Source organism: Gossypium hirsutum, chromosome D05 (assembly GCF_007990345.1).
Source record: "Gossypium hirsutum isolate 1008001.06 chromosome D05, Gossypium_hirsutum_v2.1, whole genome shotgun sequence".
In the NCBI taxonomy this organism is placed as follows: Eukaryota; Viridiplantae; Streptophyta; class Magnoliopsida; order Malvales; family Malvaceae; genus Gossypium; species Gossypium hirsutum.
In genome coordinates, this window is record NC_053441.1 from 54,044,886 (window position 1) to 54,068,902 (window position 24,017).

General features: G+C 32.5%; 2 protein-coding genes, 1 long non-coding RNA gene and 1 pseudogene across 7 annotated transcripts; 2 read left to right on the forward strand and 2 right to left on the reverse strand.

The window, feature by feature from the left end:
• Positions 1–376: 376 nt before the first annotated feature.
• Positions 377–2,203, forward strand: LOC121216762 (desmethyl-deoxy-podophyllotoxin synthase). Its single transcript, XM_041092172.1, has 2 exons — positions 377–1,357; positions 1,450–2,203. The coding sequence occupies exons 1-2, from the start codon at positions 458–460 to the stop codon at positions 2,074–2,076; spliced, it is 1,527 nt and encodes a 508-aa protein (XP_040948106.1). The 5' UTR covers positions 377–457; the 3' UTR covers positions 2,077–2,203.
• Positions 2,204–8,264: 6,061 nt separating this feature from the next.
• On the reverse strand, positions 8,265–11,641 carry LOC107903996 (uncharacterized). Of its 3 annotated transcripts, none has more exons than XR_005912943.1 (4): positions 11,445–11,641; positions 10,890–11,015; positions 10,668–10,782; positions 8,265–8,515 (listed from the first exon to the last, which is right to left on the reverse strand). It is a non-coding gene; the product is annotated as an uncharacterized lncRNA (long non-coding RNA). The 3 variants fall into 3 exon arrangements; XR_001686055.2 differs by lacking the exon at positions 8,265–8,515 and adding an exon at positions 9,976–10,348; XR_001686054.2 differs by lacking the exon at positions 8,265–8,515 and having other exon boundaries at positions 10,485–10,782.
• A 500-nt stretch (positions 11,642–12,141) lies between these two features.
• Positions 12,142–13,849, forward strand: LOC107903995 (desmethyl-deoxy-podophyllotoxin synthase-like; annotated as a pseudogene).
• A 5,009-nt stretch (positions 13,850–18,858) lies between these two features.
• On the reverse strand, positions 18,859–21,669 carry LOC107916382 (polyadenylate-binding protein-interacting protein 5). 3 transcript variants are annotated; one of them, XM_041092174.1, is made up of 3 exons: positions 21,226–21,607; positions 20,045–20,452; positions 18,859–19,173 (listed from the first exon to the last, which is right to left on the reverse strand). In XM_041092174.1, the coding sequence occupies exons 2-3, from the start codon at positions 20,429–20,431 to the stop codon at positions 19,150–19,152; spliced, it is 411 nt and encodes a 136-aa protein (XP_040948108.1). In that variant the 5' UTR covers positions 20,432–20,452; positions 21,226–21,607; the 3' UTR covers positions 18,859–19,149. The 3 variants fall into 3 exon arrangements, 2 of the variants coding, with proteins under 2 accessions (XP_040948108.1, XP_040948107.1); XM_041092173.1 differs by having other exon boundaries at positions 19,085–19,249; positions 21,226–21,619; XR_005912945.1 differs by lacking the exons at positions 18,859–19,173; positions 20,045–20,452 and adding an exon at positions 21,038–21,106 and having other exon boundaries at positions 21,226–21,669.
• Positions 21,670–24,017: the final 2,348 nt, after the last annotated feature.

The window sequence follows — 24,017 nt, forward strand, 5'->3', positions numbered from 1 at the left end:
TGTAGTAAGTTTAGATAATCATGTAAATTACGGCTTTTTTCTTGTGGAAAACTATTCTTGTTACATGTAAACAAGTACTATGAAATATGCATAATTTAATTCAAAAACCTTGGCCAAAATGAAATCTAACCACACAGTTTTTGTTTTGGTTTTTTTAGAAGCCGAAAATATTGAATGGAAATTCAGTTTGACTTTATGTTTTTAAGTGTGTCCCATGACAAAAATTTATTTTAATTTTTAATAATGATAATTATACATAATAGTAAAACACATGACTTTTTTTAAACATGGAAATATCATTTTATTACAAAAAATGTGGAAATAATTTGAAATCATACCGGTAAATGAAAATACACGTCACCTGTAATTTTAGCCTTATTCCCCCAAAGAAGAAGAACAAATCAGTTCATTCGATATCTTTCTTTCGAGCTTGTCTTCTTTATGTTACTAACTAACAATGGAGTTGCAGATATCCTTATTCCAGGTCCTCATCACCTTCTTCCTGGTTTTGTTTATGGCAGCAATCACTAGTATGAGGAAATCTAAAGCTAGGAATTTAACTCAAGGGTTGATTCCAGGGCCACGGAAATTACCTTTGATCGGAAATCTGCACCAGCTCGCCGGTCCTGGTTTACCCCATCACACCCTACGTGACTTGGCTACGAAATATGGCGCCATCATGCACCTGCAACTCGGTCAAATTTCCACTGTCGTCGTTTCTTCTGCAGAAATGGCTAAAGAGATTATGAAAACCCATGATATTGTCTTTGCTAATAGGCCTGTTCTCGCTTCAGCTAAGATTATAACTTACGGGTGCACTGATATTGTCTTTTCACCATATGGAAACTATTGGAGAAATCTGCGAAAAATTTGCACATCGGAGCTTCTGAATGCGACTCGGGTCGCTTCCTTCCAATCCATAAGAGAAGAGGAAGTGCTGAATCTCGTCGAAACCATAAAATCAAATGAAGGATCGGCTGTAAATCTGAGCCGCAAAGTCTTTTCACTGAGTTATGGCATAACAGCGAGGGCAGCCTTTGGCAAGAAATGCAAAGATCAAGAAGCCTTCATATCAGTTGTTACAGAGGAAACCAAGGTGAATTCTAGTTTCTTTGTTTCCGAACTTTTTCCTTCACTTAAATTTCTGGATACTGTTTTGGGTCTAAAGCATAAAGTTGAAAAGATTCATGGAGAAGCTGACATGATACTTGGGAATATTGTTAACGATCACAAAGAAAGTAGAGCAAAAGGCAGAAGTAAAGATGAAAACAAGGAAAATCTGGTTGATGTTCTTTTAAGGATTCAGGAGGATGGTGAATTTCCCTTGACTGACAACAACGTCAAAGCCGTCATCTTAGTGAGTCCATTTTCTTTTATTACATTCACCTGGATTTTGGTAGTTGTTCACAAATTTTAATGGCCATGATGTTATTTATTATGTTGTTTTAGGACATTTTCAGTGCCGGAAGTGAGACATCAGCAGGAGCTGTAGAGTGGGCATTGTCGGAAATGATTAAAAACCCAAGAGTTATGACAAAAGCACAAGCAGAGGTAAGGCAGGTATTCCAAGGCAAAGGAAATGTAGATGAAACAGGCATTCATCAACTTAAATATCTCAAGTGTGTTATAAAAGAAACCTTAAGACTGCACCCTGTTATACCTTTATTGATTCCAAGAGAAAGTATGAAGAATTGTGTGGTTAATGGATTTGAAATACCTGCAAAGACCAGAGTCATTGTGAATGCATGGGCAATCGGGAGAGATCCTAATCATTGGGTTGAGCCTGAAAAGTTTGAGCCTGAAAGGTTTGTCAACAGTTCAGTTGATTTCATAGGGACAAATTTCGAGTTCATCCCATTTGGGGCAGGAAGGAGGGTATGTCCAGGCATATTATTTGCTCTGCCAACTGTAGAGCTACCGCTTGCTCAACTGTTGTTCCATTTTGATTGGAAGCTACCAAGGGGAATGAAGCAGGAAGATATAGACATGACTGAGGTGTTTGGTGTATCTGTGAGAAGGAAAAACGATCTTGTCGTAGTTCCAAGTCTTTACCGTGCTTCCACTACTGTTGCCTAGAGGCAGGAACAACCTTAGCTTATACTGCATTATTCTATTAGGTTGGGATTGAATCTCAAGCTTGTTTGTTTGCTTATATATGTATTGTTATTTAGCCTAATAGCCCACCACTTTATATTTGTATTTATAGCCGACGCTATCAGTGTTCATGCTTCTTGTGCATGGTAAATGTAACTGTAAGGGCCAATTTCGTCCGGCTATCAGAGGCGGCGGTCTCTGTTGCCAATGACCGACGGTCAAGGTGAAGCCCCACCGCCCCTATGACCGACCTGGGGATAATGAGAGAAAAGAAAAAACGAAGGAAGTTAAAAAAAAAAAAGAACAGAGCACAAATTTTTTTTTTCAAATTTTTTTCACTTAAATAGGGTGTGTATAACACCCCTTACCCGAGACTGTCACCGGAATCGAGTACGAGATGTCATCCAATTTAACTTACCAAATTGGAGCATAAAAATTTGCTTTTAAAATTAAATTTACTATTCACAACAAAACTGTCCACCTGCGCGACTGTCGCTAATTTAATTATATCTTGAGTTACAAAACCCAAAATTTAAATCCGTAAATTTTTCCTGAAACTAAACTCATATACCTTCTTACCATAAAATTTTTAGAATTTTTGGTTTAGCCAATTAGTACAGTTTATTCATTAAAATCTCCCCTGTTTCACTACTTGACAGTTCTGACCTCTTGGCACTAAAAATAAAGTATATCATTGTAAAGAATTAATATAAGGTTATCATTTGTTTCTTTTGAAAATAGACTCATTAAGGAATCTAGACATATAAATTATGACCTATAATTATTTCTGTACAATTTATAATGATTTTTTAAATTCAGAACAGGGGACTTCAAAAACCATTCTGACCCTGTCTCACTTAAATTCAAATATCTCAAAATATAAAATTCCTTTGCCTACACCGTTTCTTTCATGTAAAAATAGACTTGATAAGCTTTAATTCTATATATCATTCACTCTCTAATTCCATTTCTACTATTTATAGTTATCATTTACCCATACATAACACCAAAACATAGTCTTTACTAACCATTTCAATAACTAATCTTAGCCATATCATATGAACATACTCAAAATGATTAAGACTCTATACATGCCATAGCTTTAAATGTTTTAAAAACACATAATACCTAGATATCTGTTGATAGTGTGATACGAGCTTCGACGATCTCCAATTCGAGCAAGCTCGAAACACTATAAAACAAAGGAAAAGAAAAAGGTGTAAGCTACTAATAGCTTAGTAAGTTACATGTAAATAATAGGTACTCATTTAATAATTAACACTTTTAACATATAACTAATCAAAACATTTCTTAGCAATTTCAATCACTTACACATGCACAATATTACCAATTCACTTGCATATACATTTTCACACTTAACCTTTATCACATATGCTCATTTTTTCAATTGTACCAGCATACACACTTCATTTCATATTCACTTTAACTCATTATTAATCCCGTTGAATACTCGAAATATACACGGATACGTAGAGAATTAGCACATAAGTGCCACACTAATATGTAGCCGAAGCTACCACTGATATGTAGCCGCAGCTACCACTGAAATGTAGCCGAAGCTACCACTGATCAATAACACTGGAAATGTCCACGGGCCTGCTCACACAAGCTGTCAGGTGTCTGCAACACATGTTAGATCACCCAGCACCCGGGACTCACTGTAACACTGTAACACTGATCTCTAGTGACATGTCACTTGTATCCACTTCTATTCATAAGTTCAACCGGGAATTTACACTTAACACTTTATCACTTGAATAATTCATGAACAATTTTCCTTCCACATTCAATATTGATTCACATATCAATGTAATTCACAATTTATAAAAATATATTGCTATTATCTACACATAACTTACCTCGGATGCAAAATGACTATTTTTGTAAATTAGTCGATAACCTTCTCTTTTCCCCGATCACTTCCACTATTTCTTCTTTCTTGATCTATATTAACCCAATTTAATGCATTTTATCAATATTTCATTCAAATACAACTCATACACAATATTTTGACGAACTTACATTTTTTTCCATAACTTTTTAAAAATTCTACTTTTGTCCCAAAGCTCGTAAAAATAAAATTCACTAAATTCTTAAATTTCAAACTTCACTAAATCAATTTCATGCTCATAACAGCCCCCAATTTCATAAAATCACAACTTCATGCACACTTTACCATCTTTCACAATTTAGTCCATTTTCAACATTTTCATTGAAATTCATCTAGTAAAACTTGTAATTAACACTTCAAACAATCATTATCTAACATCACTAATCAATTTACAATTATATCATGAATGGGTCAATTTTTAAACTTTAATTTCATTTAAATTAAATGGTAGAAACATGAAATTCAAGCTTCAATAAGCATAAAAATACGAAAATAATTAAAAACGGGGCAAGAAATCACTTACAATTGAGCTTAGAAAATCAAGAACCCTAGCTATGGTGACATGAATTTTTTTTTGGCAGAAAGCGTCTGATTTTGAAGAAGATGGACACTTATTTTCACTTTATTTTGTCTTTTTCTCAATTTGGACAAAAATGCCCTTGACCCATTACTTAGATATTTTCCTAGAATTACCCTTTTGTGTCCATAGCACTAATTTATTGTCTAGTTGTCACATAAACACTTCCAATTTCATGCAATAATTCAATTAAGTCATTTAATCACTAATTAGACACACTTTACATTTTTCTCAATTTAATCCTAAAAATTCAATTAGGCACTAAATCATTAAAATTTCCAATCCATATTTTCACACAATATTCCAATCAATCACTAACTAATAAAAATTTATAAAATTAAACCATTTCACTTCGGATTTGTGGTTACGAAACTACTATTCCGGTTAGGCCCTATTTCGGGATATCACAGTGTGCGACACGACGCCATTTGGTCTCAAAAGCCCCAAAAAAATGTCGTTTTTATATAGCCTGAAGACTCAACCCGCGTGCTTTTTTAAGGACGGGATAATTTCTGCCTAAGTCCTTCCACTTTTAGGCACTTTCAATGTTGTCTTGAATTTGATTTTCTTTTTCTTTTTAAATTCCACAATTTAATTTAATTTTTTTTATTTTTGGTCCTCTTACCGTTGACCCTTTGGGGAGTGACACATGTATAGAGGATTAGGATAATTGTCCTTTTAATCCCTACATTTTAATTTATTTTAATTTATCCTTTTTTTGTTTTTCTTGTCATTTATACTTTCAGTTTCATTTAGTCTCAATTTAGTTTTTTATTTATTTAATTCACCCCCTTTATTTTCGGCTTTTTAATTTCCAGCACTTTTAAATTATGACTATTTACATTTTGGCCCCTTTAAATTATGCAATTTTTATTTTCATCCTTGAGTGGTTATATTTTTAAATTTTTGTCATTAAATATGGTGTTAATTATGTCATGGTTATAATTACTATTATTACTATTATTAATATCATGTTATTATTATCGTCATTGACTATTTTACCCTCATTACCATTACTACATTCATTTTATTCTTTTATTATAATATTATTTCATTTGTATCTATGTAGCTATTTTATTTTTGCCTTTATTTTATTGTATATTATGCTTACATACACTTGTTTATTTTGTACCACGCTCAAATAAGTTAATCGCATGTAGCATTAGTGTAGCATCAGTTTTTGAACAATGCATAAGTAGTCTTTAAAATCGAGGCAATGTTCTTTATCTAGAGGACCCGAGAAGTTGTGCCCCTAACTCATGGGGTATGACATTTTCCTCAAACCAATGTAATTGAACATCCTTATTAAGATCAAAATTTATAAGGTTTAAATAAAAATTAGACGATAAATACTCTTTATTCTCGGGGATTCATGATGTTGTGCCCCTAACTTACGGGACACAACCCTTATTCTTAGTTGACTCGAAATATAAGAGGTCGCATTTTAAATTCTTTTCAAATTCTCAATTTTCGACAGTAAGACATCAATCAACTAGGTACCAATTTTGGGCATTATGAGGGTACTAATCCTTCCTCATACGTAATTGACTCCCGAACCTACTTCCTAGATTTTGTAGACCGAAAATCACTGTTTTAGTAATTTTACTATTTTATTAAAATGATTAAATTTCGAAGTAATCCAATCACACCTCGATAAAAAGATTGGTGGCGACTCTGTCTTCGTATTAAAATAAAAGTTGGGAGGCAAGGAAAAGGTTTCGACAATAACATTATTATTTCTATATTTGTTTAATGTTGGTAGCAGTATTTGTGTTGTGCTCGTATTTTCCTTTTATATTTGTTATTCTCTGAAAGCAGAAGGAGGGTTGGTGGAAGGAGTTTATTTTTGTGGATCATTATTCATTTCAATACATAGAGGGGGTTAATTCCTTTGTTGACTTAATTCGCGTTTCCAACAGTGCTATGTTAATCGCTTGGTCTTTCCTCCTCTCCGTTACCACCTTATAGTTTCTTTCCCCTTTTTTGCCTTTAACGTGCTTAAGTCGTGGAATTGAATAAAAGACTTGTAGATCAGAATTGAGTACTGAAATATGAAGTTGCTAAATAAAAGTATAACTTATAAAGATAATTTTTTTAAATAGGTTATTATCATATATGTTTTTTTTTCTTTTTTTGTATAATGTTTCGGCGCATTTTCAATCCATGTACTCTTACACTAGTATTAATGCCTAAATCAATCGAATTAAAACTCAATCGGTAAAGCTAAATCATTTTTATTTTGGGATAATAGGTGATAATATCGCAAATTAAAAAATTTTAAATTTAATGTGATTGAAATAATATTTAAATTTGAATATTTTTGTTGAGACAGATTTTAAGTAGTGGCTGGACCAATGTCAACTGATTGGTACTATTTACTTAGAAAACTTGCCATCGTTAAAATTAACTATATCTTGGATGACAATTAGTCCATTCTTAATATTTAAATGAAAGATAGCAACAAATCTTAGAGATTTATTTGAATTTGAATAAAAGGAATCAACTTCTTAAATTTAGGTAGAAGTTGAAAGTATTTACTGAAGATTCAAGACTTATCTTAAGCAATTTTGAAGGTATTATTTATGTATATTATTATGCTAGTTTCAAGAAAAGATTGATTGTAATTGATGTGATATACCAGCATGTCTAAATTACTTATATATTGTTGTGACGTGTATAAGTTGTACACTAAATTAAGAGCACTTTATTTTGTTCATTTTTTAAGGGGGAAAACTTAGAGGAGAGTTGTTTGGATCTTAAGTACAAAAATGAAAAGTCTAATTTGGTGTATGTTAGAGGTTGAAATCACTTGTTGTACAATGTGTTAACATAGTGAATATTCTTTTTGAGCAAGGCCCTAAAGATGTAGGGAAAACGAACTACATAAAATATATAATGTATTCATCGTTTTTTTTTGCCTTGTTCTTTTTCAGTGCTTGATGCAGTTGAAACTAATCTTAATACTGCTTGTTTTTTCCCTACAAATATCAATTTTGGAGTCAACAAAGTGAGACCGATTGCGAGTAAAGGAGGTTCCTGATGAGTGAACAAAAACATAAAGATGATGGGTGAATGTTAGTGATTTAGCAACGTGACTTGACAGAGGCAATTGTGTTAGTTAGCTGGCTTGTTATAATTAGTTTGAGTTAATTATATCTGAAATAGTATGTATAAATACTCTTGATGTAAAAAGAGCTTAAATCAATGTATCGGTTTTTATCTATTGTTCAAAGTTCTTCTACTGAGTTCTAAGTTTCATTTTGTGATTGTCAAAATTTATTTTCTTTTCACTACATATTTTAGTCTTTTCTTTTATTTCCATCTTTTCACTCAACCAATCACATTCTTAGCGTGATTAGATTGCGGAATTCAATAGAGGCAAAAAGCGAAAGAGTTGTATTAGAATTACTAAAAATATCGAGAGAGTTTGACATTAAAATTCTAATATTAGATCTCTAAGTTTATCAAGTTAGGTGATATATACTTAAGAACATTAATGAAACTGTAGGGTTGTATATGCAAATAACCGAAAGAAATTAGAAGCCTTAGCTAAATCATATTTAAGTAACATGCATGTTTTGGATGTATTTTAACACGCAAATTACGTATACATGATTCAAACACCAAAGCATCATTTATATGTTATATAAAATAAGCTTATGCCTTATCTTCAATTTTATATTGCCACAAATCCATCTTTCCATTCACCACGAATCCCATCATCATGCATGTTTTGGATGTATTTCAACATCTGTTCTATGCTCTCTTGGTGGCTTTGGCGAAAAGGGAGATTCAATCCTCTATGATTAAGGTGGGTAGGTGCTGGTAAAACTTCATATGTGCATTTCCACATGAAAATTTTAGCTTTGGAGGCAGCTTGCTTTTCCTTTTCTTATCTGCATGTTGAGCATGTTGGGTTAATGTGCTTCTTCCTGTTACCAATTTCATAAACACTTGTTACTGTCAACGCTCCGTATTATGTTATAATATGTTTATTTTTTAAAATTAAACCAAATATATATTATAAAATTTTATAAATTTAAGTCTTCTATTGTGTGGGAGAGTGCCTCTTATTTTGATCAAACAGTACACCTCGTCCCGGTGAGCAACAAGGCTTCGTCACGATGACATATCAAGCCATGTCACGACGTGTAGTCTAAATTTTTTGACTTTTTTTTTCCCAGTTAAATTTTGTTTTAGTATCCCATTTAAATTCTGATTATCCTAGTGTTCTTGTAGTCATATATGCTACGAATTTCAACCTATTTAGTTACTTCAGGTTTTACAACAACAAAAATATTTAGATTGAGAGAATTTTGTTCTTTGTTTCAAAAGATTTTTCTTGCGGAGCTTCGGGTTTTTTTTTTAATTCTCTCCATTTTTTATACTCTCCTTTATTATAGTGAAATCTCCTTTTGCCTATAGTTCTTTATCCTTATTTAAGGAGTTTTTTCACGTTAAATTTTGCGTGTTCGATCTTTTCAATTCTATTTAATTTACTTGTTCGTTGCATACAGAGGTTAATTTCCAATATATTGAAATAAGTGAAAACTAATTTTTTTACCCTGTTCATCACACTAGTATTGTATATTTAATTATTTCTTAAAATTTTCATAAATTTTATAACGTTTCACTAAAATTATGGTTATGAAATTAAGACATAATAATATATAAGTTTAATTAAAAACATGATAATTGATATTAGATTGAATTTGAATAAATAATATTTTAAAATATAATTTTATATATAATTTCTAACTTAATTTTAATTGTTAATTATTGAATGTAAATTGTTGATTAAATTTAAATATTGTAATTACTAATGAATTTATTGCAACACTATTTATATTTTTAAATATCTATTTCAATCTTATTAGTGTATGTGACTGCTGCAATTAAAACTCATTCTGCAATTCTATGCCATATGCAACAATTTTTATTGTAATCACTACAACAAAATAGGCCAACGATGACATTTTTTTTACTTAGGACGACGTAGAAAAAATTGACATAGATTATCTCGACGATTCCAAAAACATCGTTGTTAGCACCGTTAGTATAGGTACCGCAACGCTTTGAAAAAAGCGTTAGCATAATTCAATATAGGGTGTCGACCTTTTTGAAAGGTTGGCAAAGATCTAGTCAATGCCAACCTTTAAAAAAGGTTGGGATAGGAGGAAATAAGTGACCCAAAAAAGGTCGGAATAAAGCATTCATATACCTACTTTTAAAGAGTTGGGATAGACCACTCTATGCCACCTTAAAAAGATTGAGATTGACTCGTCTAAGGAAACTTTAAACAGGTTAGGATAAGCCTTACCTGTGCCAACACCTTACATAGTTGGTTTAGGTCCCATTTTTTTATGACTTTTTTTCCCGACTTTTGAAGAGCCTATTTTGGTGAAATATAAGCAAATTTGTATGTGTTGAGTTTGGATAAGTTCGAGACGATATTAATTGAATAGTTAACTAACATAAACTAATCATATTAATACAAAATTACCACTGAATAATGAACTTATTAGTTTATATACAAAATCCTAATAGAAGCAGTCAACACGTTGACAACATGGTATTAGTTTGTTGTCCATTACATCACTTGGTAATTTGCATTCAGTGAATGTGTTGCCAACATGTTGTTTACCTGTTTCCAATGACATCAAAAAATTCTGGGACAATTGCATTCATCAACTGCTCTAACATATATAATATGCAGCAAGCCTCATTCATCATCATCCGAACTAAATGCCTCATCATCAGGCCTTCTAGTTTAAAATTCAACTACATTAACAAGTGCTAAAGTAACAATGTAATTTTTCTATTTAAATGAGTTAGATGAGAAACAACATGAACACATGGGAAGAATATTTCAGTAATAGCCAAAGAATCATAAATTGAAGCTAAATCAACAATTTTCATCAGTATATCCATTAATTATTGGTTGAGAAAACAATGAAGACATCAAATAAGAAGCTAACGTTCAGTTACAACACAAACAAATAGCCAAATAACAACAATCGATCTATATTAAACCATCAGGAAACTTATTGACAATCTAGTTCTATTAGTAAGTATTTCACTTACTCGATGTCCCGTTTACCATACAATCGTTGAGGAGAGCCTTATACTTCTTCTCACGAGCATCCATCATAAGCCTTCTTCAACAACCCGTTTCGTCGCTTAGAGAAGGTGACTTTCCCTAAAAGGATGCATTCATTTTTAAGGCTTCCCACTTTCAATTGTCTTGCAACATATTAATATACAGTAAAGGGTTTGGTCGGCAGTTGTTTATAACATGATTAATACCTTGTATTGAAAATCGTTTTTCGAACATAGCTGCGATGTTTAGTTCTGCAACAAATTCAGTTATGGACCCAATGATGAAAAGTCTACCATCGACATTTAAGTAGACAAGGTTTCTTTGGAGGTAGGCTGCTCCAACACAATCCAGAACAACATCAACACATGCCATTAATGGTGGAAGACAAAATTTCTCTTCTTTTCAATGTTAAAAACCTCTAACAAAGTCGATTTTAAACACAAACCCTAAAAGCTTAAAACAACAAAAAAATACTCACCAAAAATTAAGAAGAAAAATACTTCAAATGGTTCTGGTTGAGCTCATATATATAAAGGAAAATTGTGTATAGATATTCAATGGAAATTATATTTTAAGGAAAATCCAGATAGATTTTCCAATGGAATTCACAAATTAAGAATATACTACAGTCAATAGAACAAAAAATTTATGGTTAAAGGAAGAAGACAGGAATAATCAAAGTTGTAAAAATGGCAACAAATGAACAAAAAAAAATTCAAAAAGCCCTAAAAGGATTAACAGAACAAAAAAAAAGAAATTACCTGATGAAACAAGTACAACCCAGAGAAAACAGGTGAGAAACAGCCCACAAGGAAATGAATAAACCCAGAGAATGATAAAGAACAGAAGAAGACTAAAGAAGGAAGGAGGGTTTGATACTTTAATTTAGGGGGTCGAGGGGTTTGATTTTGGGAGAAGAAATGAAATAGGACCAAAAGGGTTTTGGGTAGATGAAAAATAATAATATAATTTTAATTTATTAAAATAATATATTCGATTTAATTAAATTATTCGAATTTAAAAATTCAACTTGAACTTAAAATTTAAAAAAATTTCGAGTTGATTCATTTAATTCAAATAACTTGAATCAAACAACTCAAAATTTAAATTTTTTCTTTCGAGTTTTTCGAATCGAATTGAACACAGTTTTTGTTTTGTTTTTTTAGACATAGTCAGATTGGATTTCCATTTTTAAAAGCCGAAAATATTGAATGGAAATTCAGTTTGACGGTATGTTTTTAAGTGTAATTTATTTATTTTAAAGTTTTAAAATTTATTTTAATTTTTAATAATAATTATATGTAATAGTAAAATACATGACATTTTTTAAACATGGAAATATCATTTTATTACAAAAAATGTGGAAATAATTTGAAATCATACCGGTAAATGAAAAGACACGTCACCTGTAATTTTCGCCTTATTTCCCCCAGAGAAGAAGAAGAACAAATCAGTTCATTTGATATCTTCCTTTCGAGCTTGTCTTCTTTATGTTACTAACTAACAATGGAGTTGCAGATATCCTTATTCCAGGTCCTCATCACCTTCTTCCTGGTTTTGTTTATGGCAGCAATCACTAGTATAAGGAAATCTAAAGCTAGGAATTACCTTTGATCGGAAATCTGCACCAGCTCGCCGGTCCTGGTCTACCCCATCACACCCTACGTGACTTGGCTACGAAATATGGCGCCATCATGCACCTGCAACTCGGTCAAATTTCCACTGTCGTCGTTTCTTCTGCAGAAATGGCTAAAGATATTATGAAAACCCATGATATTGTCTTTGCTAATAGGCCTGTTCTCGCTTCGGCTAAGATTCTAACTTACGGGTGCACTGATATTGCCTTTACACCATATGGAAACTATTGGAGAAATCTGCGAAAAATTTGCACATCGGAGCTTCTGAATGCGACTCGGGTCGCTTCCTTCCAATCCATAAGAGAAGAGGAAGTGCTGAATCTCGTCGAAACCATAAAACCAAATGAAGGATCGGCTGTGAATCTGAGCCACAAAGTCTTTTCACTGAGTTATGGCATAACAGCGAGGGCAGCCTTTGGCAAGAAATGCAAAGATCAAGAAGCCTTCATATCAGTTGTTACAGAGGAAACCAAGGTGAATTCTAGTTTCTTTGTTTCCGAACTTTTTCCTTCACTTAAATTTCTGGATACTGTTTTGGGTCTAAAGCATAAAGTTGAAAAGATTCATGGAGAAGCTGACATGATACTTGGGAATATTGTTAACGATCACAAAGAAAGTAGAGCAAAAGGCAGAAGTAAAGATGAAAACAAGGAAAATCTGGTTGATGTTCTTTTAAGGATTCAGGAGGATGGTGAATTTCCCTTGACTGACAACAACGTCAAAGCCGTCATCTTAGTGAGTCCATTTTCTTTTATTACATTCACCTGGATTTTGGTAGTTGTTCACAAATTTTAATGGCCATGATGTTATTTATTATGTTGTTTTAGGACATTTTCAGTGCCGGAAGTGAGACATCAGCAGGAGCTGTAGAGTGGGCATTGTCGGAAATGATTAAAAACCCAAGAGTTATGACAAAAGCACAAGCAGAGGTAAGGCAGGTATTCCAAGGCAAAGGAAATGTAGATGAAACAGGCATTCATCAACTTAAATATCTCAAGTGTGTTATAAAAGAAACCTTAAGACTGCACCCTGTTATACCTTTATTGATTCCAAGAGAAAGTATGAAGAATTGTGTGGTTAATGGATTTGAAATACCTGCAAAGACCAGAGTCATTGTGAATGCATGGGCAATCGGGAGAGATCCTAATCATTGGGTTGAGCCTGAAAAGTTGAGCCTGAAAGGTTTGTCAACAGTTCAGTTGATTTCATAGGGACAAATTTCGAGTTCATCCCATTTGGGGCAGGAAGGAGGGTATGTCCAGGCATATTATTTGCTCTGCCAACTGCAGAGCTACCGCTTGCTCAACTGTTGTTCCATTTTGATTGGAAGCTACCAAGGGGAATGAAGCAGGAAGATATAGACATGACTGAGGTGTTTGGTGTATCTGTGAGAAGGAAAAACGATCTTGTCGTAGTTCCAAGTCTTTACCGTGCTTCCACTACTGTTGCCTAGAGGCAGGAACAACCTTAGCTTATACTGCATTATTCTATTAGGTTGGGATTGAATCTCAAGCTTGTTTGTTTGCTTATATATGTATTGTTATTTAGCCTAATAGCCCACCACTTTAGATTTGTATTTATAGCCGACGCTATCAGTGTTCATGCTTCTTGTGCATGGTAAATGTAACTGTAAGGGCCAATTTCATCCGGCTATCAGAGGCGGCGGTCTCTGTTGCCAATGACCGACGGTCAAGGTGAAGCCACACCGCCCCTATGACCGACCTGGGGATAATGAGAGAAAAGAAAAAACGAAGGAAGTTAAAAAAAAAAGAACAGAGCACAAATTTTTTTTTTTCAAATTTTTTAAACTTAAATAGGGTGTGTGACACGACGCCGTTTTGACTTGGTCTCAGAAGTCCCAAAAAGACGTTATTTTGATGTAACCCGACGACTCGACCCGGATCCCCTCAGGATCTGCGTGCTTTTTTTAGGATGAGATAATTTTTGCCTAGGTCCTTCCACTTTTAGGCACTTTTAATATTGTCTTGAATTTGATTTTTTTCTTTTTAAATTCCACCATTTAATTTAATTTTTTTTATTTTTGGTCCTCTTACCGTTGACCCTTTGGGGAGTGACACGTGTATAGAGGATTAGGATAATTGTCCTTTTAATCCCTACATTTTAATTTATTTTAATTTATCCTTTTTTTGTTTTTCTTGTCATTTATACTTTCAGTTTCATTTAGTCTCAATTTAGTCTTTTATTTATTTAATTCACCCCCTTTATTTTCTGCTTTTTAATTTTCAGCACTTTTAATTTATGAATATTTACATTTTTGCCCCTTTAATCTATGCAATTTTTATTTTCATCCTTGAGTGGTTATATTTTTAAATTTTTGTCATTAAATATGGTGTTAATTATGTCATGGTTATAATTACTATTATTACTATCATGTTATTATTATCGTCATTGACTATTTTACCCTCATTACTATTACTACAATCATTTTATTCTTTTATTATAATATTATTTCATTTGTATCTATGTAGCTATTTTATTTTATTGTATATTATGCTTACATACACTTGTTTATTTTGTACCACGCTCAAATAAGTTAATCGCATGTAGCATTAGAGTAGCATCGGTTTTTGCGCAATGCATAAGTAGTCTTTAAAACCGAGGCAATGTTCTTTATCTAGGGGACTCGAGAAGTTGTGCCCCTAACTCACTGGGTATGACATTTTTCTTGAACCAATGTAATTGAACATCCTTATTAAATAAGATCAAAATTTATAAGGTTTAAATAATAATTAGACGACAAATACTCTTTATTCTTGAGGATTCATGATGCTGTGCCCCTAACTTACGGGACACGACCCTTATTCTTAGTTGATTCGAAATATAAGAGGTGGCATTTTAAATTCTTCTTAAATTTTCAATTTTCGACACTAGGACATCAAGTAATCAATTAGGTACCAATTTTGGACATTATAAGTGTTAATCCTTCCTCATACGTAATCGACTCCCAAACCTACTTCTTGGATTTTGTAGGCCGAAAATCACAGTTTTAGTAATTTTACTATTTTATTAAAATGATTAAATTTCGAGGTGATCCAATCACACCTTGATAAAAAGCATTGGTGGCGACTCTGTCTTCGTTTTAAAATAAAGGTTTCGACAATAACATTATTATTTCTATATTTGTTTAATGTTGGTAGCAGTATTTGTGTTGTGCTCGTATTTTCCTTTTATATTGTTATTCTCTGAAAGCAGAAGGAGGGTTGGTGGAGGGAGTTTATTTTTGTGGATCATTATTCATTTCAATACATAGAGGGGGTTAATTTCCTTTGTTGACTTAATTCGCGTTTCCAACAGTTCTATGTTAATCGCTTGGTCTTTACTCCTCTCCGTTACCACCCTATAGTTTCTTTCCCCTTTTTTGCCTTTAACGTGCTTAAGTCGTGGAATTGAATAACAGAATTGTAGATCAAATTTGAGTGCCTCTTATTGTGTGGAATTGAATAACAGAATTGAATAACAGATTGATTGTAATTGATATGATATACTAGCATGTCTAAATTACTTATATATTGTTGAGACTTGTATAAGTTGTACGCTAAATTAAGAGCACTTTATTTTGTTCATTTTTCAAGGGGGGAAATTTAGAGGTGGTGTCTGTTAGAGGTTAAAATCACTTGTTGTACAATGTGTTAACATAGTGAATATTTTTGCCTTGTTCTTTTTTAGTGTTTGAAGCAGTTGAAACTAATCTTAATACTGCTTGTTTTTTCCCTACGAATATCAATTTTGGAGTCAACAAAGTGAGACCGATTGCGAGTAAAGGAGGTTCCTGATGAGTGAACAAAAACATAAAGATGATGGGTGAATGTTAGTGATTTAGCAACGTGACTCGACAGAGGCAATTGTGTTAGTAAGCTGGCTTGTTATAATTAGTTTGAGTTAATTATATCTGAAATGGTATGTATAAATACTCTTGATGTAAAAAGAGCTTAAATCAATGTATCGGTTTTTATCTATTGTTCAAAGTTCGTCTACTGAGTTCTAAGTTTCATTTTGTGATTGTCAAAATTTATTTTCTTTTCACTATATATTTTAGTCTTTTCTTTTATCTTTCCATGTTTTCACTCAACCAATCACATTCTTAGCGTGATTAGATTGTGGAATTCAATAGAGGCAAAAAGCGAAAGAGTTGTATTAGAATTACTAAAACTATCGAGAGAGTTTGACATTAAAATTCTAATATTAGATCTCTAAGTTTATCAAGTTAAGTGATATATACTTAAGAACATTAATGAAACTGTAGGGTTGTATATGCAAATAACCGAAAGAAATTAGAAGCCTTAGCTAAATCATATTTAAGTAACATTCAGGTTTTGGATGTATTTAACACGCAAATTACGTATACATGATTCAAACACCAAAGCATCATTTATATGTTACATAAAATAAGCTTATGCCTTATCTTCAATTTTATATTGCCACAAATCCCATCTTTCCATCCACCACGAATCCCATCATCATGCATGTTTTGGATGTATTTCAACATGTGTTCTATGCTCTCTTGGTGGCTTTGGCAAAAAGGGAGATTCAATCCTCTATGATTAAGGTGGGTAGGTGCTGGTAAAACTTCATATGTGCATTTCCACATGAAAATTTTAGCTTTGGAGGCAGCTTGCTTTTTCCTTTTCTTATCTGCATGTTGAGCATGTTGGGTTAATGTGCTTCTTCCTGTTACCAATTTCATAAACACTTGTTAGTGTCATCGCTTCGTATTATGTTATAATATGTTTATTTTTTTTAAATTAAACCAAATATATATTACAAAATTTTATAAATTTAAATCTTCTATTGTGTGGGAGAGTGCCTCTTATTTTGATCAAACAGTATTCCTTGTCCCAGTGAGCAACAAGGCTTCGTCCCAATGACATATCAAGCCACGTCACGACGTGTAGTCCAAAATTTTCAACTTTTTTCTCCCAGTTAAACTTTGTTTTAGTATCCCACTTAAATTCTGATTATACTAGCGTTCTTGTAGTCATATATGCTACGAATTTCAACCTATTTAGTTACTTCAGGTTTTACAACAACAGAAATATTTAGATTAAGAGAATTTTGTTCTTTGTTTCGAAGGATTTTTCTTGCGGAGCTTTGAGTTTTCATTTAATTCTCTCCATCTTTTATACTCTCCTTTTGCCTATAGTTCTTTATCCTTATTTGAGGAGTTTTTTCACGTTAAATTTTGTGTGTTCGATCTTTTCAATTCTATTTAATTTACTTGTTCGTTGCATACAGAGGTTAATTTTCAATATATTGAAATAAGTGAAACTAATTTTTTACCCTGTTCATCACACTAGTATTGTATATTTAATTATTTCTTAAATTTTCATAAATTTTATAGCGTTTCACTAAATTATGGTTATGAAATTAAGACATAATAATATATAAGTTTAATTAAAACATGATAATTGATATTAGATTGAATTTGAATAAATAATATTTTAAAATATAATTTTATATATAATTTCTAACTTAATTTTAATGGTTAATTATTGAATGTAGATTGTGATTACTGATGAATTTATTGCAACACTATTTATATTTTTAAATATCTATTTCAATCTTAAGGGTGCGTTTGGTTCGCTGTATTGGATTAGAGGTGTATTGGATTAGAGCTGTATTGGATTAGAGGTGTATTGGATTAGAGGTGTAATAGCAAATCAACTGTTTGGTTGAATGTAATGGAATAGAGGCGTAATAGTAATCTTGTGTTTGGTTGAATGGAATAGAGGTGTAATAACATAATGGAAAAAACTAAAATGACTAGAATACCCTTAGCATAAATTTGTTTTGGTAAATGATTATTGTTATTATTATTTAAATTTTAATAAGATTATTATTATCAATAATAAATAATTTAATCATATTTAAAAATAATTATTTTTAAATATATTTTAATTAAAATATATAATTTAATAAAATTCTTAATAATTAGCAGAAATTTGTTTTGGTAAATTATTATTGTTATTGTTATTTAAATTTTAATAAGATTATTAATATCAATAATAAATATTTTAATCATATTTAAACATAATTATTATTAAATATATTATAATTAAAATATATAATTTAATAAAATTCTTAATAATTAATATTCTTATATTAAGAGATCTCCAAACACTATGAAAATATCTCAATCCAAGAATGTTTGATCCTATCCAAAAAGTCGTTGCAAGTCGACTGATTTTCCAAATTTGAAAATTGATAGATTCAGTGAATAAAATTTAATAAATTTCACCTCATTTGTGCATATATCACAAACTATGTAAAAAGATCAATTGTTAACAATAAAAATAATCAGACAATTACATGTAATGTACCACGTGTACCTCATGCCGACATATAAAGACCGGTTTTAATTATAAAAATGGATGAAATTTTTAACAAAAAGATTAGTTTGCTCTTTAATCTTACGTACACGAACTAATTTGCCCATTCTTTTAGTAGAAAGCAAAATACAATTTTACTTCTAATATAAGTTATTATATTATATAGAGAAAATGAACCCCCAGCAAAGGCATAAACAAAACAAATACTCTTCCATCGCCAAACAAATGTAGAAAAAGTTGAGCGACCAAACAAATGTTACAGCATACAACTACACATCCAATGTTAAACCCTTCAAGTGTTAAAAGCAAAGTACTACATTTCTCAAACTTGAAGAAGAACCCTACTTGTGTACACTTCTTATCCACTGAGAGATACAACTAAAACTAGAAACACTGAAACCCCTTTGATAATGTCAGTCAGGAGGTAACAGCTGATTCTGTAGAGCCTGATGAAGACGCGCCGGTTTCACCTGCCACATTCTTCAGTTTAAGAGTACCACAGTTTGCTGAAAAGATAAATTCAGAGATATCACCGATATCTAATGTGTCGGGAAGAGTGTCAGAGGACTCAACAGTGTACATCTAACAAAGAGAACTATCCAATGTACATGAATACTGAAATAAGGGCAAAAAGGTGCATTTTTTAATCCCAACCATAAACTAATTCAAGAATCAAAATCACAAATACTCCAGAAATCACTTCCAATGAAACCAAAGAAAGAACTTGCCGTACAATGAGTAAACAAGAAGCAAGCAGCATGAGGAAAACATCCTATCCCCAATATTCAAATTAGCATACATTATTAATGGCATTATAGAATAGGTAAATTTCCAAACAAATTTATATGAACAAGATAACACTACACAACCCTTAGTTATAATATATTCAACTGAAAGTGAGGTGAATAAAAACAATAAAAGCATCTGAAGGTATACGATCCATAAGAACAAAATATGTGGGGAAATCATTGACATAAATCAATGTATAAAATCATATGAAAGTTCAAAAGGTGGGAGACAAAAACAGGTGGAAAAATCTCTATCATTTGCACAGGGAGGATTAAAACAAATGAAGAAAAACCATGGTTATGCTGAAATAGGCCTGAATGCAGACTAACATCCTTAACTCTTTGATGTCATACAGTTAAAACAAGTGAAATATGTTACCCACAACATCAGAAAATTATTCATAAATTCAATTACTTCACTACTAGCACTTTCATAGAGGGACATTTGGAAATCTGCAGGATGGAACAGTAAGAGGAGCTAATAATATAGGAAACATTCGAGATGAAAATAATATAGAAAACGAATCCAGCAAGACCACTTAGACAATCAAGTTATATAAATTATAAAATAAAGATAGGCAAAATTTACCTCAAGTTGGTTCAGCATGTCAATAGTGGCTTCTAAGTCTCCATTATTAGCCATGTAGACATCCAGAACAGAGTCATTGGACAAACCGGGGAACATCATGGGAAGATACTCCAAATCCATGTCGAATTCCTCATCCATAATCTGCTCGCCACTCATTTCACCCTGATTTTTCATCAAAGAACCATGACCAGGGTCGCTTTTCAGTGCAACCAGGTGGTTTCCAATGCCAGGGATTGCAGATTCAAGTGAAGCATTGCTACGTGAGGAAGGATCAAACCAAGCAGACTCATTTCCAGCCTTAATATCTTTAGCTATGGAACCCTCCCTTTTGGCAAGTGGTATGTATGATGCTGCACAGGGATTCAACGAAGAAACCTCTGGCTTCATTCTCTTTGCTGGAGAAGAATACTAATCATTTTAGCCCCCCATAACATAAAAACACAAATTAAATTAGATTACTAGGCAAAATCATTCATTTTTTAAAAGAACAATCCAGAAAAATGAAAATCTAATAGCAAAAACAACATACTGAACGAAAATGAATATGAGCAAGTCTAATCCTAACAAGATAAAAACACACATAGAAAAAGAAAAAAATGATTGTAAATTGGAATAAACTGTGACTTTTCTTGCATTGATAGGATCATTCTGGATTTCTGTTTAACATGCAACTAAGCATCGAAAACCTGTCACGCAATTAGAACAAAATAAACTCCATGTACACAAGTTGCTGTTCTTCAAATAATCATAACAATAATCATCTAATAACGAAGTAGATAACTCAATTATTCAAAAAGAATTAAGAAGTGGAAAATTACCAATCACAAGGTGGAAAAAATTATTGGAATGTTTTAAATTGAATTTTATCAAGAAAGTAAGGAAAATTCCCTTTAAACTTTCAGGTCTTTGATTCCATGAGGGCCGTAAAGATCAACCAATGAGAAAACAACCAAAATCAAAGATTAGTAAGAAATTTTTACCGAAAATTAAAGAAAAAACTCCAGCAAAAGAGAAGAAGAAACAAAAGATTCCGTGTTTCGATGAAGTTTATATGATCAGGCCCTGAAAGTGCAATGAAGAAGACACTAACAAGACAGCCATTAAAACTCAGTACAGAGAGAAGAAGAGAGTTAGAACAATTACAGGATAATTGAGAGCAAAAGAGAGTTAGAAACCTTTACCTTTCAGTAGCAGTAACCTGGAAACCCATCAATTGAGAGCAATCGAAGGAGTGACACAGAGAAAAAGAAAAGAAAAAGGTCGACTGGTTGAGAAGGCAAAACGAAAGAGTGACTGGTTGTAAAGAAAAGAAAAGAAGAGGTTGAGAGACAGAGGAAGAGGCGAAGGAATGGGGAAGCCAATCGGGAGGCAAATGTAGAACGAAGGTAGAACGAAGGAAGAGGCGACGGAATGGGGAAGCCAATTGGGAGGGTAAAACAGGGAGGGATTTGGATGCAGCACCTAATCTGAGCAAAATGGCTGTATTACAAATCGGTGGATTTCACCGATTAGGGCAGTAATGGATTACACCCGTAATAGCATTACCATGAACCAAACAACGGAATAAAGGGAGCTTAAGTGGGGCTCACCGATTAGGGGTGTATTGGCTATGCCAATACACCCAACCAAACATGGTGTAATAGTGTATTTAACTGCTGCAATTAAAACTCATTCTGCCTATCCAACCGCAATTCTATGCCCATATGCAACTTTAATTGCATTAATTAATGAAATTTAATTATAATAAAACCCATTCTGCAATTTTATGCCTATATGCAACAATTTTTATTGTATAGGCCAACGATGACATTTTTTTTTACTTAGGACGACGTAAAAAAAGTTGGCATAGATTATCTTGACGATTCCGAAAACATCGTTGTTAGCACCATTGGTATAGGTACCGCAATGCTTTGAAAAAAGCATTGGCATAATTCAACATAGGTCGACCTTTATTGAAAGGTTGGCAAAGATCTAGTCAAGGCCGACCTTTAAAAAAGGTTGAGATAGGAGGAAATAGGTGACCCAAAAAAGGTCGGAATTAAGCATTCATATACCTACTTTTAAAGAGTTGGGATAGACCACTCTATGCCAACCTTAAAAAGGTTGGGATTAACTCATCTAAGGCAACTTTAAACAGGTTGGGATAGGCCTTACATGCGCCAACACCTTACATTGTTGGTTCAGGTCCCATGTTTTTTACGACTTTTTTTCCCGACTTTTGAAGAGCCTATTTTGGTGGAATATAAGCAAATTTGTGTGTTGAGTTTGGATAAGTTTGAGACGATATTAATTGAATAGTTAATCAACATAAACTAATCATATTAATACAAAATTACCATTGAATAATAAACTTATTAGTTTATAAACAAAATCCTAATAGAAGCAGTCAACACGTTGACAACATGGTATTAGTTTGTTGTCCATTACATCACTTGGTAATTGCATTCAGTGAATATGTTGCCAACATGTTGTCTACCTGTTTCCACTGACATCAAAACATTCTGGGACAATTGCATTCATCAACTGCTATAACATATATATACATACATAATATGCAGCAGGCCTCATTCATCATTGTACAAACCCAAAATTTGCCCAGCCCATATACAAATAATAAAACCAAATTTAAACTAAAACCAAAATAAATGAAACAGGCCCAAATTGCCAAACCCAAAAATAGGCCCAACGGCCTAAAACCTAACCCTAGCCCAAAACAAAAGAAAAATAGAACCCTAGGCAGCAGCCAAGTTCAGTCGCCGCACCCCAACGACAACCTCCGTGCGCGCCGCCTTCCCCGTACGTGCCGCCACGTTTGTACCTGTAAAAGGACTAGGAGAGCCCAACAACAACACAAACAGTGTAAAAGTAGAGAAAATAGGAAATTTCAGGCTATAAAAGGCCCCGAATTTATGTATTTCAACACACACGAATGAATCAAAGAAAAGTGGGAAAAAATCAATTCAAGTATAGATCTTTTTCAAAGGTAGTTGTTTTCTCGGCCTATTTGTTTTTTTAAAAAAGCAAAGGCTGAAATGAAGGTTTTAAAAAATTTTGGGCTTAAATACCCATATCAAAATCGCGCCGTTTTGAGTTTTAAGCTCAGAGGCCAAAACGACGCCGTTTTGACCTTTATTCCCCTCTGACCCGCGCGGTGACTTGACTTGGGAAGGATCCACGCATTTTGTCTCAAGGGTATTTTTGCGCATTAAGTCCTTTTGTTTTTAGCTTGTTCCAATTTAATATTTTTTCGTTTTTTAAATTTTGTTACTTAATTTCACTTTGTTTTTAATTTGGTCCATTTACCATTAAAGGAGACTGACTTTTGAAACGGCGCCGTTTCCAATGTTTTGAGTTATTTGCCAAAGGGAAACTTATGCGTTAATTGCTGTGCAAGCCCCTTGGATTTTAAATGGATTTCAATACAGCCCTTGACTTTCTATTTTAATTGGCCCTTTTATATACACTGTTTTCTTTCTATTAATTAAATGTTCTTCTTCTTATTATTTTTATTTTAATGTTACTATCCTTGTAATTGTTGATGATGTTATTTGCACCAGTTTACATACATTTATTTGCCTTTTTATACATATACATCGTTTTATTGTGTATTAATATTTTAAGTTTTATATTATTATATATTAGTGTCTCATTTCACTTGTTATAAATAACCATTTTAGATTATTTGTTTTAAAATCTATTATGTATTATTGTTTTGAAATTTATTATGTATTATTCACTGTTATATCCTCATCACCACTAGGTTAGTCTTTTTTTTATGCAAGTTCGATATGTTTTATATACATTCTTTAATATTTTTATTCTATAATATATCTTCTCTAAATTCACTCATTACATTTTTTTTTAGATTCGCATAAATATTTTTTCTTACATAATACTACTACATAATATTATTATATATACATACATATTTCATATTAAATATTTTCATTATATATTCATACATACATACATA

What these genes read in the sequence shown, in the direction of transcription:
- LOC121216762 (XM_041092172.1), top strand. Translation starts at nt 458, where the DNA reads ATGGAGTTGCAGATATCCTTATTCCAGGTCCTCATCACCTTCTTCCTG. An exon ending in ACGTCAAAGCCGTCATCTTA is followed by an intron (nt 1,358 to 1,449) that starts GTGAGTCCATTT and finishes ATGTTGTTTTAG; the next exon opens with GACATTTTCAGTGCCGGAAG.
- LOC107916382 (XM_041092173.1), bottom strand. Translation starts at nt 20,431, where the DNA reads ATGAAGCCAGAGGTTTCTTCGTTGAATCCCTGTGCAGCATCATACATA. An exon ending in ACATGCTGAACCAACTTGAG is followed by an intron (nt 19,250 to 20,044) that starts GTAAATTTTGCC and finishes TCTCTTTGTTAG; the next exon opens with ATGTACACTGTTGAGTCCTC.